The following is a 19,623-nucleotide window of genomic DNA, read 5'->3' as shown; positions in this document are numbered from 1 at the left end:
TCGCTCCCACCCCTCGCTCAGCCAGTGAGCGGGAACCGGTCTGTATGTGGGATCCGAACCCTCGGCGGGAGCGCCACCGCGCTCCCAAGCGGCGCACTGTAGCAGTGCGCCACCGGGCCGGCCCATAAGTTCCACTTTTTAATATTCCACATATGAGTGAGATCATGTGATATTTGGCTTTTCTGCATGGTTTATTTCACTTAACATAATGTCACAACTTACTTTTCTTTCTTTATCATATTTAGAATCAATTCCCAAAATATCCCAAATATTAACATAAGGAAATTTATTTTGGAGAACACTCTTAACATTGTCCACAGTGAGTATATTTTGACTCTTCACTTTTTGGTACATCTGTGGAAACAGAGATATTATAATTAATTTTCCTCTTATAGCAATTAGTTTTCTTTCTTTCACTTAGCAGGCAGATAGATTTGTAAAATAAAGAACATATTTTGTATCTGTAAATTCTAAGCACCCTAAATACTTACACATACTACATGCAGACAAATCATTTTAACCACACAATAGATCATATTCTACTAAAAATGTTATTTTAAATATTCTATAACTTTCAAAAATATCATAAATTGACGTTATATTCTATTTTGATCAAACCAGACACTGATTCTTAATAAAATAATGATTACCTTACTTCAAAATGATATGTGTAAAATATTTTCAAATGACTTATTTTAGAAATGTTTTATTTTCATTTCTGATTGCTCTTCAGTACATACCTTCACTAGATTTTCTCTGTACCCCCACTCTTCCCCAGTCTCAAATGTTCTAAATACACTTACAGAATGTAAACTGTTACTCCTCTCATTTTTTTCATTTCTCCCTTTAATGAGTATAGTTATAAATACTAGTAATAGTTATAAATCCTCTACTATGACCCAAGTGTTGTTCTAGGCTTTGCATCAAGAGAGAAGGCAAATCTGAGCAGATGACTGAGCTGAGACATAAATATGAACATGAACTAAAATTTAGAATTCTAGGGAAAGAACCTTACAAGCAGAAGGAACAACTAGTAAGTACAAATGTCTAGCTGGCTGGTTAGCTCAGTTGGTTACAGCTTGGTGTTGATAACACCAAGGTCAAGGGTTCGGATGCCTGCACTGGACAGCCACCAAAACGAACAATCACCAGTGGGCAGCATTTTGATATATCAATTAGGAATATTTATTTATATAGTCCCAATTCACTTAAATTATATTGCCAGAGACAAAATTATAGCTGACAGGTCCCCCATATAATAGTCCTCATACTAAGGAACTAGTACCCTTTGTTCTCCTTTATCATTGTAAACTGTAACCTATTCCTTTAAAAAGAGGCACAGGTCTGTAACTGAACTGCAGAGTTGAGTTTTTTGAAACTTCTCATTTAGTTTTATGAGCTTCTCAATTTAGGGAGGTAGAACAAGTAGAACATACTATAATCACAGTAATTTTTAAAAAGTAAAAAGTTCAGCCTTCTGTAAAACATAAACAGGGATTACAAAAATGAAATTTTGAATAAAGAAAAAAGTTATATATGAAAAGTCACCATGATCAGTTATTTACTAACCACATTTGAAAACATTAGTTACTCCTATTAAATAAGGTAGCCAGAATGTCTTGCCTAAGGTACTCAGACATATAAGAATTCAATCTTCTTATACACTGTTTAATTTTAAAAATTCTTACGTAACTGGGTAGGCAAACAAATATATACATAACAAAAAAGGAGAATATGCTGTGAAGTGTAAATAATAAAATGAAAAATCTCCACAAGCAAACAATGTAACATAAATGGAACATCACCAATACTGTAACGTACAAACTCTTTCTGACTCTCATTTCTCTGTATTCCCAGATGCAAGCATTATCATGAATTTGTGTTTATCATTCCCTTAAGTTTTTAAGCTAAGTGAAATGATTTTTACATAATGTGTGAGGTCTTATTTGTTTGCATTGGTACAGCAAATTGTCCAACCACCAGTTGTTGAAAGTCTATTTACACTTAAGGTAATGTCACTTCTGAGTTCTTCAGTTTTGCAGTCCCCGTATGTTCTTTTGGTGGATACATCTTTCCCTTAAACCAATACTACAAGTTCTACACATCTTATTATCTAGTATGGAATGTCCCATCACTATGCTCTCCTTCAAGAGAGTCTGAGCTATTTTGGGTCTGAATCTTCCATATAAATTTTAAAACAAGCCCATCAAGTTACACACACACACACACACACACACACACACACACACACACACACACACACACACAAAATGATTAGACTGGTTGGAACTGCACTGAATTTACAAATCAATCACAGAAAACAACATAATTATGAAGTGAAATACTTCTACTGATATACATTGTAGAGCTTTTCATTTGTTTAGGTCATCTTTAATGGCTTTCTATGACTTAAAATTTTCTCCACAAAAGTCATCTTTTTCCCATTTATTCCTAAGTATCTTTTATTTGCTCTTATTGTGAACATAGTCATTACAGAAAGTACATTTTCAATCTCTGGAATATATGCTCTCATGAGGGTTAGGATCCTTATCTATATATTTTAATACAACCAAGCACCTAAAACAGAGCCTGGCATGTAGTAGGCACTAAATAAAACTGATGAATAAAGTAATTAATGAATATTTGTTGTTGGAAAAGAAAAATGCACCTGATTATTGAATACACATCTCATATCCAGTTACCTTACTAAACTCCTTTAACAAATCTAACAATCAATGAATTCTTTTGGGTTTCCTGTGTAGACAAGCCTATAATTGTAAATAACGATCTGCTTTATTTCTTTTCAATATTTTAAATTATTTCTTTTTCTTGGCTTATTGCACAGACTGGAACTTGAAGACAATACTTGAAGTTTTGACACTGGGTATCTTATCTTTTTCCAAGTTTGAAAACAATGCTTTTCTCATTTTACCATTAAAATGTCCTTTTATCAATTAAGGAAATTCCCTTACATATTAGTTTGCTGTACTCTTTATTTTTTTTTTTAATCATGAAAAAGGTTTAGATTTTTTCAAATGTTTTCTATGTAACTTCTGTACTGATAATATAATGAAATATATTCACAGGTTCTTCAAATTTTCAAATACCTCTTTAATATTTCACCTTAAATAATCTCACATTAATTATGATGGCTTACCTTTTACATAACTGCTAGATTTGCTTTGCTAATGTTTTATTTAGGATTTTGGCATCTATGTTCCTAAGAGAGAACAGTCTGTAATTTTTTCTTTTCTGTTTTTGTCAGGCTTTGACACACATTACGCAAGGTTCATAGAGTGATTTAGGACGTTTCCTCTTTTTCTATTCTCTAAAACAGACTTTAAAGATTGAAATGATTGTTCATTTCAACATTTGGTAGAACTTGCTGTACAGGTTTTAAAACACGTTCTCCAAATTCTTCAATGGTCTTTCCATTGAGGGGTGGGTTGACCAGTGGAATACAACCGAGCACACCGAAAGTAATGATGTGTTGTTTCTCAGCCCAGGCCTTAGAAAGTTGGTATTTTCTACCTGCTATCTCTGGTATGCTAATTCGGAACCCAGTCTTCATGATGAATTGTCAATTTTATCTGTCTAGAGTACCAAACTTGATCCTCTCAATTATATTTTTCCTTCCTAGTTCATTAATGTCTACTCTTATTTTATTACTTCTTTCTTTCTACTTTTAAAAAATGATTTTTTCATTTCTGAATGGTTAATCAGTACTTTTAAGCCCTTCTTTTCTAACTAAAAGACTTATATTTTCCTTTTCTGTTTAAATTGTAAAATTACCTCATTCTGATTGCTGGATTTTATATTTGCCTTGTAAATTAATTTCATTAATTGTATTACTCAAATCTTATATATCTTTACTTATTTCTTCTTTGTTTCACTTATCAATAATTGAGAAAGAAATGCTGAAATAACCTAATGTATTTGGTGGATTTGTCCATTTCTCTCCCTTACTATCAAATTTTGCATTGTTGGTTTTGAAACTATTTTATTAGCTACATATAACTCTAGTACTTTTTCATAAGGTTTATTTCCCCTAATATTTTATGGCTACCTTAGGTTTCATTTGCTGAATATGTGCCTTGTGCATAATTTTCTGTCTTTTTATATCCATTCTTCTAGTATGCTTAAGTTTAATCTACTCATACTTAATATAATCACTGATATGGCTGGATGAACTTTTATTATTTGCTATTTGCTTAGTGTCACATATCAGTAAATTTTGTATATTTTAATCATTATTTTGATCTTATATTCCCTCTCTCTCCTGAGAGTATCTTTTCAAATTATGTAATTCAAATAAAGTAATTTGCTCATATAAAATAGTTTTAAGGAGATTTTATAATTCACGTAATTTGTTCAAATTATTCTAAGGCTAAGTCATTTAAAGAACACAATATACTCCCAATGGAATGCTGGCTCAATAATGTGATTTTTGAGGGGTCACAAGTTGAATAACCACAAACTTTTCCACACTACAGACCTCAGTGGATTCTAATATACTTTTCCTAAACATTCCTTCCTCAGTTATCTCTCTCTCTTCTAATTGTTTAGCACAACTTATAGGCTGTAACATATATTTAATACTTTGATGCTGCTTTGAATTGAAACAAGGATTCGAGTGTAATTCAGTTTTCTAAGATTATGGCACTGTGCTAAATATTGTAGTAGATAATTCAAAAGGCAAGTGATTGACAAATATGCCATCATATTCAATTTAATATCTGATACAAAATGTCCACAGAAGAGACTTGATATTGATAATTAAGATAACTCAGGTAAAGATAATTTCTGAATGTCTTCAGGTTTCTCAGTGTTGAATATCATACTGATCCTTTTACAATAAAGTAGTTTGACCTTATAAACTTTTAGACCAGTAAGTTAGTAAAACTAATAAACTGAGATATAATGTTGACACATATTCCATGGCACTATTTCACATAGCAAACTGTACCCCCAAATCACTGAAGTGTAGATAGTTTCTATATTCTAAGACAGTGAATTAATGAGGTATTTAGTGATTTTTTTCCTGGGAGCTACAGAAGTAGGGTAGGAAATTCATACAGCTTTGGAAATTCCTTTCTCAGTCTGAAGAAGAGTCATTCTTTTTTATAATACTGGTTGACATTCTAAAGCCCAATGAATATAAAAATAAATAGAAGTTATTTTTAAGCTATAACAGCTTTTCATAATTATAATTCTCTAATACATTTATATTTCCACAATGAACTACACCAAAATTTTAAAATCTCAAGCATTAAATAATCTTCCTGTCTCTTTTCTTTCTTAGGTTCTTACCAGTTTGTGACTGTTCTTAATCTCTTTGTCAGACTATCAATTTTACCTCTTTCACACAATTTGCTGTCACTATGTGATCTCCTTTTTTGAAATTCTCTAGGAAGTTTATACAGTTTGTCATATAGAACATTTAATTTTGTAATAATATTTTTATTCATGATTTTATTAAAGACCTATTTCAAGAATATTTCCCCAAATAATCATTTTCTATTAATATGTTTTCCTCTAAACTTATATATGCAATTTAAGTTCCTTTACTGGCTGGGTAAACCTAAGTAAATTCATATATTTTGGCAGAGCCTCAGATGTCTAATTTAAAACGTGGTGACAATATTATGTACTTCAGTAGGTAGCTGCAATAATCAAATCGTCATCTGTATTAATCCCCATGATAGTTTTCATAAACGCTGAAATGTTACAATAATAAATATTATAGTAATGTAAGAAAATTACACATTGCAAAGAAATTGTATCTGGTGCATAAACTCACTTGTACTATGGAAATAAATGCTTCTGACACATCATGTTTTTCTGCAATATAGTTGAAAGCTCGCCAAAGAGCAACTCCAGCATCATTTGTTCCATCAACTTTATCATCTGTATTAAGAATGAACACAAAACCAATTCTGGAAAAAGAAGATGAATAAGGAATGTCACAAATACCTCATGAAACACAATAAACCACTATTTTTAAGTATTACTAGACTACGACATCTAGATGGGGGGAATATAATAGTAGATGGGGACAGGGGAATATTATTACTTGAAAAGTTTGATTGTAATGCCTATTCACTAAAATCTTCATAGCTACTGGATTCTTGTAAAATGCCAAACTCTCTCTCTCTTTGGTGGTGACATTTTCAAATGACCATGTTCTGGGAAAAAAGGGTGAGTGTACTTGTACTACAATCATAGAGATGAACCCTTCCATAAGTTCCCACAGTGATAAGATCATTCTCTCAGGAAGGTAACAAGGTAAATAAAATTACTAGCTTTGATCAAGAATCTATCATAAAGGTATATGACACTTCATGACACACAGGTATGTAGTATCAGGAACTAGAGCTAACCATTGCTTTGAATTCCATGCTAATGCCATGTAATAACACAATAAAAACATCATTGGATTTCCTTCAGTTTTAATGATATAAATTGACCATTACCTAAGAGGAATTTTATGATAATAGAAATGGTCAGCAAGTTTCATAAAATCCAAGGTATATTCTTGAGCAGGATCAATAAATAGAACCTAAAAGACAGATAGTAAATAATCACTAATTTAATACTTTAAAATTTTCATGAAATTCAAGTATAGTCTGATTTCTGTAGCTAAAAGTACAAAATTCAAGGTATAATTTTTTAAAAGAAATTTTCTTTTTTTTTTTTTTTTTGTCTTTATTCGTGTCCGGCAACAGATCGCAACCCTCAGTGTTGCGCCCGTACCGGACCGGGACCGGCAACGGGATTGCAACCCTTGGTGTTGCACCCGCACCTCGCTCAGCCAGTGAGCGGGAACCGGTCTGTATGTGGGATCCGAACCCTCGGTGGGAGCGCCACCACGCTCCCAAGCGGCACACTGTAGCAGTGCGCCACCGGGCCGGCCCTAAAAGAAATTTCTAGTAATTCTAAAGAATTTTGAGGAATAGGTATAAGAAAGAATTTCACAATTTATAAAGGATTTCTAAAAGTAGCACATCCAAACATAATTATACATGGAATTTAATGTCAGACCACTCATTTCCATTTTGGAAGCACAGCATAAAGTATTTTTTTATATGAAGTAAAACACCTTATTCTAAATGTTCACTGGATTTTCTGTGGTAAATTGCTTTAAATGGAAATGGAAACTGAATTTCGACCAAAAAAGTAGTATTAACATAACTGCCTGCTCAAGATTGTTGCAGGAAATAAATATTTACCTCGTATGTGAAAAAAAGTAAAGCCCTAGGTGTTTTCTGCACATTTCAAAGTTACAATAAGATTGTCTAGATATTTAGTATTGTAATAATAAACTAACATGCATAGATGATAAAGTCATATTTATGTCTTTTCCCCTGAAATGTACTACCCTTTAATCATTAGTTCCTTATAATATAGAATGAAAAAAAATCTTATCATAAAATCATTTGAGAAAATGTAAAAATAATCCACCAACTTAATATTAGTGTTACACAATGACATTAAGGCTGAATAATAAGAGGCAGATTACGTGACACTGCTAGCTTTTGAAACCCAGTAAGCCATGCTACCTCATTACAACTCAGATGCCTATTTACCAACAGAAGGTAGTCCAAAAATATTGCTAATATTTTAATAAAATATATATTTAAATAACTAATATATAAAACTCACCAAATTATGAAAATTACGCCTTATGGAAGGTATACTTCCAAGGAATATGGGCTTCAGAAGTTCCTCGCAACTTGTAGGCCATGTAACATACAAACCATCATTTTCTAAGTCATTAATCCACTATGAAAGAATCCAAAAATCTGTGAAAGCTATATTAAGCCAACATTTAAATCATTTTCAAAGCCATATTTTCATTATATCAAGTAACAACTGAAAATATACATAGGATTTTCTATATTTCTTTATTAAATATAGGAAACCAGCTGAATATTCAAGGAACACATCAAAGTATACAACTGTATATATCTGTAGCCTTTTACATTAAGCCTTACCTCAAAAACAATTGATTTCTATCACTCATGTGTGTTTCTCATGCTACAAGATAAAAATAAAAACTACTCTCCATAAGCCATTTAAGAGAGAAGAATATCTCTCTTAATTATCAGCAATAAATGAGGCTCTCCACCTCCCCTCTCAATTTAAAGGCTTGGATATAAGAAAAATAAGACGGCTTATAAAAGTTATCAAATCAACACCTTAGATGTCTTGATCTAATCAACTATAAAAGATGGAGAAAACATATAAACCACTGTTTAGATCTTTTAAAAAATCTTTTGATCTGTGTAATATTACTTCAAATCCATCTTACTATGAAAATCTCTTATTAACTATAATGGCTTTCCTCAAGGAGTTTTAGTCATACAATCTTATGTCATGCAACACTTTTATTTTCTCATTTGTAATAATTATACTTTCTATAATATTGTTAAATCAGAAAGGTGATAGGGCCATGCTTATATTGGTCACACTGTAATTATAATGTTTCCAGAATTTCAGGATTAAAAATGATGTTTTATGCTAGTTTGAGATAAATATTTACTTATTCATTTAGGGAATATTTATATTTATTGAGTACCTACTAAACCCAGGGACATAATGTTGAGAAAAAAGATACAAGTTTCTACCTGCAAAAGGGTTATACAGTCTACTAAGAAACAGACCACAGGATATATGTAAAATTATAACTGTTGTAAGAATGCAAAGAGGGGGCCGGCCCGGTGGCGCACTGGATAGTGCGCCGCTTGGGAAGCGCGGCGGCGCTCCCGTCCGAGGGTTCGGATCCCACGTACAGACCGGCTCCCGCTCACTGGCTGAGCGAGGCGCGGGAGCAACGCCGAGGCTTGCGATCCCGTCGCCGGTCCCCGGTCCGGTACGGGGGCAACACTGAGGGTTGCGATCCGTTGCCGGACACGGAAAAAAGACAAAAAGACAAAAAAAAAAAAAAAAAATAAAAGAATGCAAAGAGATTGATAGTTCTGACATATACGTGCATACACTCATATGAAAAATCACATATGAAACACACACACACGTGTATGAAATGGTTAACTCAGCAGGCCTGGGTGGATCACACCTTACACACTCACAAGAAGGGCCTGTTTTCATGACTATCTCTAGGCAGGCTCCTGAGAATTGAGCTCTTGAAGTGTTCTAATAAGAGTGTTTTGGATTGATTAGGGCCTTGAGCCATGCTGCAGCAATTCGAACAGTCTGTCTAGAGAGTTCATATAAACAGTGTAGTTTATAATGAACACTTGCTTTTCTTCTAAAAGTCTGGAGTATCAGTGACTGAGGGCGGGTGCAGAGCCACTGTATGTCTACATGACAGATACCACTTCACAACCCTAAACTCCAGGCCCAACCAAGCTTCCCTAGTAGGTAGCACTTCTCATGTATTGATCCTCTTCAAATTAAGCACATCCTATACAACTCCACTGGGAGAGAACTCTTGAAAGCATGCCCCTGGTTTCCTCTGGACTTCACCTCTGCTGATTTTGCTTTGTATCCTCTTGCTCTAATAAACCATAACCATGAGTATAACAACATCTGGATCTCGTGGGTCCTTCTACCAAATCACTGAACCTGAGGGTAGTCTTAAGGGACTCCCTGATACCCCCCCCACCCCCTATCTAATCTGGATTAAGAAAGGCTTCTCTCAGGAAGAGTTGTTTGAGCTAAACTCTGAAAAAAGAGTAATAAGAGTTAATTGAATAGAGAAAGGAAAAAGTGCTTTCCAAGCATGAGATAAGGAAGAGTGGGAAAAAGAATACTTCACAGTCTAAGAAGTGAAAAGTGGAAGCAGGCCCTATGCAGCCTCACAGGCCATACTAAAGCCTACTTCTGTGCTTAAGCAAGGAATGGTGATGTAATCAAATTTCAAAAAAAAATTCACTCAGGCTGTAATACACAGTTCAAAATGTTAGGAGGCCACTACAAGTTGTTCAGGCAAGATTTTAATCATGTTAAGGCAGTATTCTGATATTCTTCAGATTTTAACTATTTGATGTTCTATTGTTGCTGTTGTTCATGGGATTATCCCGTTGTTCTTGTTTTGTTTTTAATCTAAAAGCTGGAAAGGATACTGACTAAAAGTGAGTAGCTGTTCTTGTGAGGAAATTTGGAGAATATGAGGAAGGGGAAGGAAGCTACAAGGAGGAGCGGAGATGAGTTTACATTTTTACTTTTTTACACTAAGTACTCTTCCAAAATGCTTAAATTTATTCTAAAGGTTGCCAATATTTGGTATCATGTTAAGCCTTAAACATACCAAAGGTTTTAGAACAAGGAGAAGCATGAGTACTTACCATTATAGAGGAATGCCGAATATCTAACACATAGGAATGTTCCGAAACGTGTGAAACGTGTGAATTTAATCTTAAAAAGGTGCTCATATCTTCCCCATTGATCCCAAGATTGTGAAGTCCATTCATCATTTTTCCTTCTAATTTCAGCATATCCAAAATACTTTATGTTCAAAGAAAAGAAATGTTTTGTTTTGATTGCCAAATTTTTAAAAAATCTTTTAAAGTTTGATAGATTTCTCAAAGCATTAAAAACAAATTGGTATTTTTATTAACAGCACAGGAAAATATATTGTTAAATTAAACTTATTAACAAATAAGACAAATAGCTTTTCTAGTTATCCAGAGTAAACTTATATGGGTTTTTTTAGTGGTAATAAAATCTCATTATCATTTAAAAGATAAAACAAAGAATATTACATTCTTTACCAAAGTAGTAAGGATATAACTAGCCCTGAGCAAGCCAAAATGAGGGGAAAAAAATATTAGGTCACTCTTTTGATAAACCTACTACAAAAATAAGATCAAACAGACATAAAATATAAAACTTTAATACAGGGGAAGCCTCATTAAAGCATGAACATTCACATCTGTTTAGAATACGAATTAAAATTCCTTATTACATATATAATAATTTTGTTAGTCCTTAAACATGGTAGAAAATGTTATTGCTAAAACAACAATAACATCAACAGTAAATAACCTCACTGACAAAAAGTTTGGGCAATCTGAATCTTCAAACTACTGTTTACTGGGAAAATGCCTCATGTTGCTTTCTGAAGGATAGAGGTCCCTGGCTGATCAGCCCAGTCCCAAAGAACTTCTAGGCTAAATCATCAACCTTCTCTTCAATAAAAAAGTTTAGAACAATGGGATTACGTAAGTCTAACGTTCATCTGAACAAGTATCTCCGACGTCTCTCCCAGGTCTGACATTGTAAGACACTTTGGGATTGCACATTTTGGTAGAGTACTCTTTTTACACAAACATATTGCTTTATCTTTAAAGTGGTTCTTTGCATTTTGACAAATACTAAATCCAGGACAATGTTTACCCATATATAAACCACAGTTAGTTTATATCAATACTTCAATACTTACCTAAAAGGATCATAAACATCCATATCAAGAGGCAGGCCATTTATAAATAGATGAGCATCACCTGGCTGAATTTCAAATCTATCTTGGAGATACTTAAGATAGAACAAAATAACAGTTAAACAAGTGATGTAATAGTGGTTTATGTCAGGGGTCACCATACTATTTCTAGAAAGGGTAAAGAGTAAATATTTTAGGCTTTGCAGGCTATATGATCTCTTTTGCAACTACTCAATTCTGCCTTTGTAGCACAGAAGCAGCCTTGGATAATATGTAGACAAATGAGCATGAGTATGTTCCAATAAAACTTTTACTTATAAAAACAGGTGGCAGGTTAGATTTAGCCTGTAGACAGTAGTTTGCTCTCCCCTGATCTAAGTGATACAAATCTTAGGTTACAGACAGAATTCAATAGATGAATATTTTGATTTTGCAATATTAAAGTTCTAATGCTACAATGATTACTTACCTGCCATATTTTATATAGTGTGTGTTTGTGCACATATGCAATTTGATAGCTGGTACATTCCTATTCCTTGAGGCAGTGATATCCCAGGAGTAAAACTCTGGTCATGTGTAAATATTTGGAGCTCACATTAAATTCATGAAAGTTTCCATTAAATTTCTACTAATTGAATTTTCACTGTCTTTCATTCAGTGAACATTTCCTGAGCACCTGCAATGTGCTAGAAACAACTTTAGGTACTAAGACCACTAACAAAAACAAAAAAATGTAACATTCCTGTCAGTGTAACAGAGTTATCAAGATCACGGTGTTAGTAGCAGACCTGGTTTAAATCCTGGTGTTGCTACTTACTAGCTGTAAAATCTGGGAAATTCAATTAGCTTTCATAATCCTGTTTCCTCAACTATAAAATGGGAATTATATTTACCTCACAGGTTTGCTGTAGTTTTAATGTAAATATCTGGGCCTAGTCACATATAAAGAACTTACAAATGAAAGCTTTATTATTACTATTACAGGGGTAGGTAAATTGGTTTAAGAGGAAAAACAATTTTAAACCTGTGCATTACAATGATATCACATGATAAGTGATTAATAATAGAGATTTGTGTAAATTACTCTGCAAAGGCAGAGCAAGTAACTAACTTGAAGATATTTAAAGAAAGATTGACAAATGTGAATTTTTCTATATAATTATCACCCAACATAATAGGTGAGCTACATACAGAGAAGGGAGAGGATGAACTAAACTTGTAATGGGACAAAAAATATTTCCACTTGTTTTATACAGAATATTGACAAGAGATTAAACCCTAACATAAGAAGATTCATAGGTAAGATTTTCATAAGTACTTCTTCTAAGACATCTGCATTCCAACCTCAAAATCTACAGAGGCCTGGGCCGGCCCGGTGGCGCACTGGATAGTGCGCCGCTTGGGAAGCGCGGTGGTGCTCCCGCCCGAGGGTTCGGATCACACGCACCCAAAAAAAGCTAGTAGGGAAACTTGCCAGAATTTGAACCCAGATCTGCCAAAACTCCAAAGTCAGACCATAATTGTGTCTCCCAGTGTGTAAATATCTATCAAATACTTTGTGCACATGTGTGAACATGCCAAACTTTGAATGATTTAAGTATAACCTGTATTTTAATACTTAGGACAGCATCATAAAATTAATTTCTAAATGAATATTGAAATTTATCCAGTTTCTATGTTTAGCAATTGGTGTTAATTTACCTCTCATAAGTGCTAGAAAGGTTCTACAATACCTCCTCCAGCCCTTTTATACTATTCAAGCTTTTTATTAGCCCTAATGTTGATTGCCTTCCCAGGGCATCTACTAGTTTGAGTATAATTTGTCTAATTAAATTTAAAGAAGAGATGTTTCAGGGAGCACCATTTCATCATTTCCTCTTAAACTCTATGCTGTGGACTTTATTGCTTGCTATTTTCCCCAAAACTACATTAAACCTTCAAACACACTGATTCAAACTCTTTCCAGTACCTCATGCATTTCTGTTTTAATGCATCTTCAGCTACAACAGAGAGTAAATCAAGCACACAGATTCATACTAAATTGCTAATTCTCAAGACAGTTATGTGCTTATAAATTCTCTCTCCTCCGCCCCAGAGAAACAACCTTAAATCCTAAGAACTTAGTCTGAGCTTATGACATAAGACAGCCTTTCTTTTAAATAAGGGGTGAGAATTTAATTTCTAGTGATATGATAAACCAAAGATCCAAAAATCCTTTTACTAAAAGAACGCACCAAAAACTAGATTAAAATATTAATAATGTCCTCTAAATGTGGCTTAGCTTTCAAAAAAATAAAGAATTCATCTGAGGGCAGAGAGGAAATGGGAATATGAATCCAGAGATGTAAACAAACACTAACGGCTCCATCCTGAGAAAATCTAGAGCTTCCTAAGTGGCCCAAAGCTTGGGTTTTTAAGGACAGGACAGAAAGTCTCAGACCTACACAGGATAGAGAGTAGCATCAAAAATATTCTTGTGTACACTCACAGTGAAAAGGTGAACTAGAAAACAAAATGCTCTGCAGAAACAGAAAAGAACCTTGTCTATCTCACCTTGGTTTTTCCAGGAGGAAGAACAAGTCTTCCATATGAATTCATGGCCTCTGGCTTATCTTCACATGGGTCTGGAGTATGTTTTCACACTTTTTTGTGGCCCACAAAATATAAACTTGGACTTTTAAAAGTGGAATTAAATTGGGAATGCTCCTGGTCTTTGAGCAGAAACAAATGCAAATCCCCATGGAAAAACTTAAGCTCATTTATTAAAAAAGAGGAAATAGTTTATTCCAATATATCTCTTTAACAACCAACGGAACTGAGATATTACCTCAGGCTATAGAAATTCCAATTGATTGGATCTCAGAAAACTGGCTGAGCTTTATAATGGTACTGGTTTATAAACATGTCGGAAATTCCTAAGGTGAAATTACATGCATTCTGAATTTAAAACTTCAAGTCAAATCAGATATAAATCCTAATATAAGAAGGTTTTATTTTCAGAATAAGGAATAAGAAAAAATATTCTAAAGAAAATATGATTTACAGATATAATTTTGGAGATGATGTTCTAAAATTTTCACACAAAATAATTAGTTGGAAACAATTAGAAGAGACGTGAACTTTTATATGGGTAAGGTATAATCCTTTACCTAAATTTTGTATTTAAGTATCTGCATTTTGTTCATTACGTAATTATGTAATTGAAACAATCTGTTTCACACTGATGCAGCAAAAAAAAAAAAAAAAGTAGCTATGTGACAATATCCCCATTTTTCTCCAAACAAAAATTGTTATGAAATACATTAATATGTATAATTTAATAGCTCTGACAGTAAACAATAAAAGACACAGTGGATTGACACTTAACTTAAAATCAACAAAAGAAGATTCTGGTCACTCAGAACAAAGGAGCAATTATAAACTTCAAGGGGAATTTGCTGTACTTTGGAAATTTGCTACACTATTGTCTCCTGAATAAAACTCGAATTCTCTTATACAACTTGAGCGTAGTCATATTTTTTTGCATGAGCCCCAAATCAAAACTTTATAAAAAGCTATACACTAAGAATTCTTATGCCAGCACCTTTCACCTACTCCCTACCCCCTACCTCTGCCCTTAGAGCTGTTTTTTCAGTTTCTTGTTCATCCTTCTAGTGTTTCTTTATGTGAACACAAACATATACAAATATATATTCTTGTTTCCTGCTATTATTTTCTTTCTCAAAAAAGACAGACTTGCCAACAGAATGCATTGTCAAACTTCCTCAAATTTTGAAATCTGGTTTCTCAGTTTAATTCTGATCTGTATTTGCCTTATTATGAGAGGAGAGATCATTTTATATAATTAAAGATTGCTATTATTTTTTTTACGTAAACCTTTTGTTTATGTGTTTTGCAGGAAACGTACTCTTTGCGTATAGATGAAATGTAACAGTGACATACAATGAGGGGATTCACATGCCCTACCTACGTGCAGTAATACTGCAATGAACAGTCCAAGATTTTCTGACCTTCCAGTCACATCCACACTCTTCCCCAGGGTTGAAATCCAGTTTAACTATTTCTCACATACATGCTCCATCGGCTACTGCGGTAACATGGACTGCTAGTCCAAACACATTTACCCTAGATTAATTACATGACAGCCATTAGCATCCTTGTCTTTCTCCCATGGGTGTGCTCTGAAGAGGTAGCTAATCAAGAAGACCATCTGCAGTGTCATGATTATTTAGTTTACTAATTAAAGATTTCTCGCTCTACAAACAAAGCTTGTTTCAAACTTTCACTGCTAACTCCAAATGGCTGAGAGATAGAAAAGGTAATGGTTCTGGGTGGTTCAGTGGCCCTGAGCAGGCAGGAGCAGCCAGGTAGCCAGCATAGATATAAGAGCAATAGCCTTCAACCATGCAGTCAGGGTATGTGGTGGTGCCCACACAGACATTTTAAGTCCTATACTTTATTCATTTATTTTTGTTTTTTCATTTTTATTGAAGTAAGATTTTAAGGCTTTTCTCTTAACATTGTTTTATTTGTGTCCCAAAGATACTACAGTTGACCCTTGAACAAAGGGACACTGACCCTCTGCACAGTTGAAAATCTGTGAATAACTTTTTGACTCCCCAAACTCTTAATTACTGACAGCCTACTGTTGGCCAGAAGCCTTAATGATAACTAACATAAACAGATGATTAACACATATTTTGTATGATATGTATTATATACTGTACTATTACAATAAAGTAAGCTAGAGAAAAGATGTTAAGAAAATCATGAGAAAGTACATTTCCAGTATTTATTGAAAAAAAATCCACGTGTAAGTGGACCTGTATAGTTGAAACACATGTTGTTCAAGAGTCAACCTTAATATCTTATATTTTCAAGTGCTATTGTCTTTTTTTCTATTATAGAGAAATACTTTAACTTGATGTATACTTTCTCTTCTACTCATGAGTACATAAAAGTTTTTAATCTTTGAGTGAAAAGCCCTTTTTCTCTAATTTTGTTACTGATTTCTTGTTTGCAATAAGGCGGGAACATTTTTTCTATTATATCTACTTTCTGGATTTTTTGTAATTATTATTCCATACAAATTTTTAAAAAGGCATATTTTCTCTATTATCAGATACAAAATTTGTAATATATCAGTAAGACCTACCATGTTGAAATGTTGTTTGGTTTTCTATACCTTTATTTACTTTTGGACTACTTCATCAGTCTTGTACCAAAAGGTGAACTGTATTTCTCCCAGCAGGTTCTGTTTTATGAATACTCCTATTGTGTACTGATGCTATATTTTCATTGTTAATCATGCCTTTTAGTATTACAAAGGGCCATTTTTTTGCTTCTTAGTGTTTTCAGATCTGAATTTGGCTCCATAATATATGAAGATCGCTATTCCTGTAACACAGTATTGCTTGGTATACTTTGCTTATCCTTTTATTTTTAACATTTCTGAATTACTTTGAGTTTTTATTTCACATATATGAAATTTTGCCTAATGATTAAAACAGAAAATTATTGTTAATGTTAGTTAAGTTTGCTTAACTATTGCTATTACAAACATGGTTAGCCTCAATTGTTATTCTTCCATCCTGCATTTTAGATGTATTTCTAACAATTTAATCTGTTTTTTCACGTATTCAGTTACTTTTACACTTGGGAAGATTTGGATTTTTGTTCTGCTAGTTACTATTTAACATGCATACTCATATAATCCTCATGAATTCTCTTTAAATAATATCTAATGATGAGTCTGCTACAAAAAATAAAAAATTATCTTTAAACTTCTTCTTTCTGCCTCTCCTTCTCATAGCCCGACTTCATTCAATAGTTTTATTTTTGCTAATGGTTAACTCTTAAATGTGTTTAGGCTTCCACTCCTTGATTTTTCAACCTGAAATCATATCCTCTAATTCTGAAGTATTACAGTTAAGACAGTTAGTAAATTTATTCTTTTCTACCCCCCCCATTTTTATTAGTTGTAATACCTCATCATTGGCAGAATAGGTACTTTTTACGTTCTGCGTTATCACCCTTTCCATCACCTTTCTTTTAGTTCTGTGCCAAAACATATTCAATGCCTAATAGCATTTTGCCAAAGCATCTTCAACTAGTTCTAAATTGAAACTCCTCAGAAAGTGCTCTTGGGAGCAATATTACCTGAATTCTTGATGCTCAATGTTCTTTGTGCCCTATATATACATATCTATCTGAAAGACAGCTTGAAGGACAGCTTTTCTTTCCTTGAATATCATATATATATGGAATTCCACCGTTTCATGGTTTTGAATGTCGTTTTTGAGAAGTCTGAGGCCAATCTGATTTTTTTCGTTCTGATCTTTTTTATTAAATACACAAATAGTTCCCTTTATTCCCTAATAAAGTTCAATAGCCTATGTCTTGGTTTTGACCATTCTGGGTCAGATTTCCCAGTTACACAGTGTACTCTTTTCATTTGTAGATTTGGGTGTTCTTCTATTTCAGAAAAATTTTCTAATTGTAGTTTTAAACCTTTGTTCTAGATATGATGTAGTTGCGGGGGGAGGGGAGAGAGTGAGGGGAAAGAGGAACAGATAAAGAGACACGAAAATCAACTACAATGTATACTGAGAAGTTAAAATAAGTAAATAAATAAATAAATACACAAACAAACCTTTGTTCTGTCCAATCACTTTTTTGTATTTCAAGGACTGCTGTATAGGCATGCTGAATCCTTTACCTGCCTTTCATCTATTGTTTTCTCTTGAACCCCTTGTATCTCATTACTTCTGCTTCACTTTCTCTGCATTTTTAAAAAATTTTACTTTTTTATTGAAACTTAATTGATTATACATATTTGTGGGGTACAGAGTTGACTATCAATATCTGTGCACAATGTATGGTGGTTAAATCAGGATAACTAGCTTATTCATCATTACAATACATAATGATTCTTCGTGTCCACTAACCAATTTCTCACTGACCCCCTTCCCTTCCTCATTTCCCACTTCTAGTAATCCTAGTTCTGTTCCCCCATTCTGAAAGTTCATTGTATTACTGTGACTGTTGTTTTTTTCTCTTTCTTATTTATTTATTAGCTCCCACTTGTAAGTGAGGACATTCTTTGCATTTATTTCTATCCATGTCTTCTACTGTGTTGATATAGATTCTAGTAATATTTCAGTGGTCTAACATTGCCTAGGTCCTCACAAGCTTTTAAACGAAACTAATTATGAGAAACAATAATTAACTCTCAGCTTTTATTCTTTATCCTGTGAAGAAAACAATACTACATGGGCAGAAATTCTGAAGTATAGGGTAAAATAAATAGGAGATATGTCAGGAAAGACTGGCTAGAATCACAGAGTATGCTACATATAGCAAACAATATAAAAATGGAAGAATCTGAACAGTTTTAATAATCAAAAAAGTATAAATTAACATGTTTTTGTACAAAAATTGAAGATCCAAAGTCTATTTCAGATATTATTATTCAGTGATATTAGTGTGGTAAATTTTTTTTAAAAAGAGTTCAAACAAACCTTTTGATTTTCCTGTATTTCCTCCCTCATATGTTGATTTACAGCAATTCTGGTCAGAGATCTGGGAAAATAAATACTGACATAATTCATTCTTCCTTAAATGTTTAGGACTAATCTATAGCTCAATGTAATGTAATACTGTGGATATGAAACTAAAAACTCCAAATGCTTCATAACTGAAAAGTGTATACTTCCATATAACCTAATTTGACAATGGTACTAGGGCTTTCATTTGACAAGACTATCCGATTCAGGTGGAATGGAGACTGTCAAAATTTCATGTGCACTAATTGTATGCATTAAGTGTTATCATAGCTTGTTTACTACTTGATACTTATTTTTTGAAAATACTTGATTGAAAAAGCTATTTTGTGTTGTTTTGCTTATATACAGAAATTTTGTATGAACTTACCAATGTCATCATATGTGTGAATGCAAATATGCAATTTTCAGGATATTTGTACACAAAGAATTTTGATTAACTTGGTATCTTACCAGAGCATGGAAATTTTAAAATACTGACAATATATATATATATATATATTTTTTTTTTTTTGTCTTTTTTCCATGTCCGGCAACGGATCGCAACCCTCAGTGTCGCCCCCGTACTGGACCTGGACCAGCAACGGGATCGCAACCCTCGGTGTTGCCCCCGCGCCTCGCTCAGCCAGTGAGCGGGAACCGGTCTGTATGTGGGATCCG

General features: G+C 33.5%; 1 protein-coding gene across 1 annotated transcript in view; it reads right to left on the bottom strand.

Annotated features, from left to right (window-relative positions):
• Positions 1–222: 222 nt before the first annotated feature.
• LOC103596472 (UDP-glucose:glycoprotein glucosyltransferase 2-like) overlaps positions 223–19,623 on the bottom strand; it is a gene marked incomplete at its 3' end in the record, with an annotated part of 80,697 nt that continues 61,296 nt past the window's right edge. The window contains exons 10-16 of the mRNA XM_008580110.1: positions 18,922–18,982; positions 11,405–11,496; positions 10,308–10,467; positions 7,663–7,782; positions 6,474–6,559; positions 5,801–5,936; positions 223–354 (exon numbers count right to left, since the gene is read on the bottom strand). Coding sequence (XP_008578332.1) covers positions 223–354; positions 5,801–5,936; positions 6,474–6,559; positions 7,663–7,782; positions 10,308–10,467; positions 11,405–11,496; positions 18,922–18,982 — 787 coding nt within the window. The remainder of the gene's footprint in view (positions 355–5,800; positions 5,937–6,473; positions 6,560–7,662; positions 7,783–10,307; positions 10,468–11,404; positions 11,497–18,921; positions 18,983–19,623) is intronic.

This window comes from Galeopterus variegatus, unplaced genomic scaffold (assembly GCF_000696425.1).
Source record: "Galeopterus variegatus unplaced genomic scaffold, G_variegatus-3.0.2 Scaffold2021, whole genome shotgun sequence".
Classification (NCBI taxonomy): Eukaryota; Metazoa; Chordata; class Mammalia; order Dermoptera; family Cynocephalidae; genus Galeopterus; species Galeopterus variegatus.
This window is presented reverse-complemented; position numbering and strand designations above follow the sequence as displayed.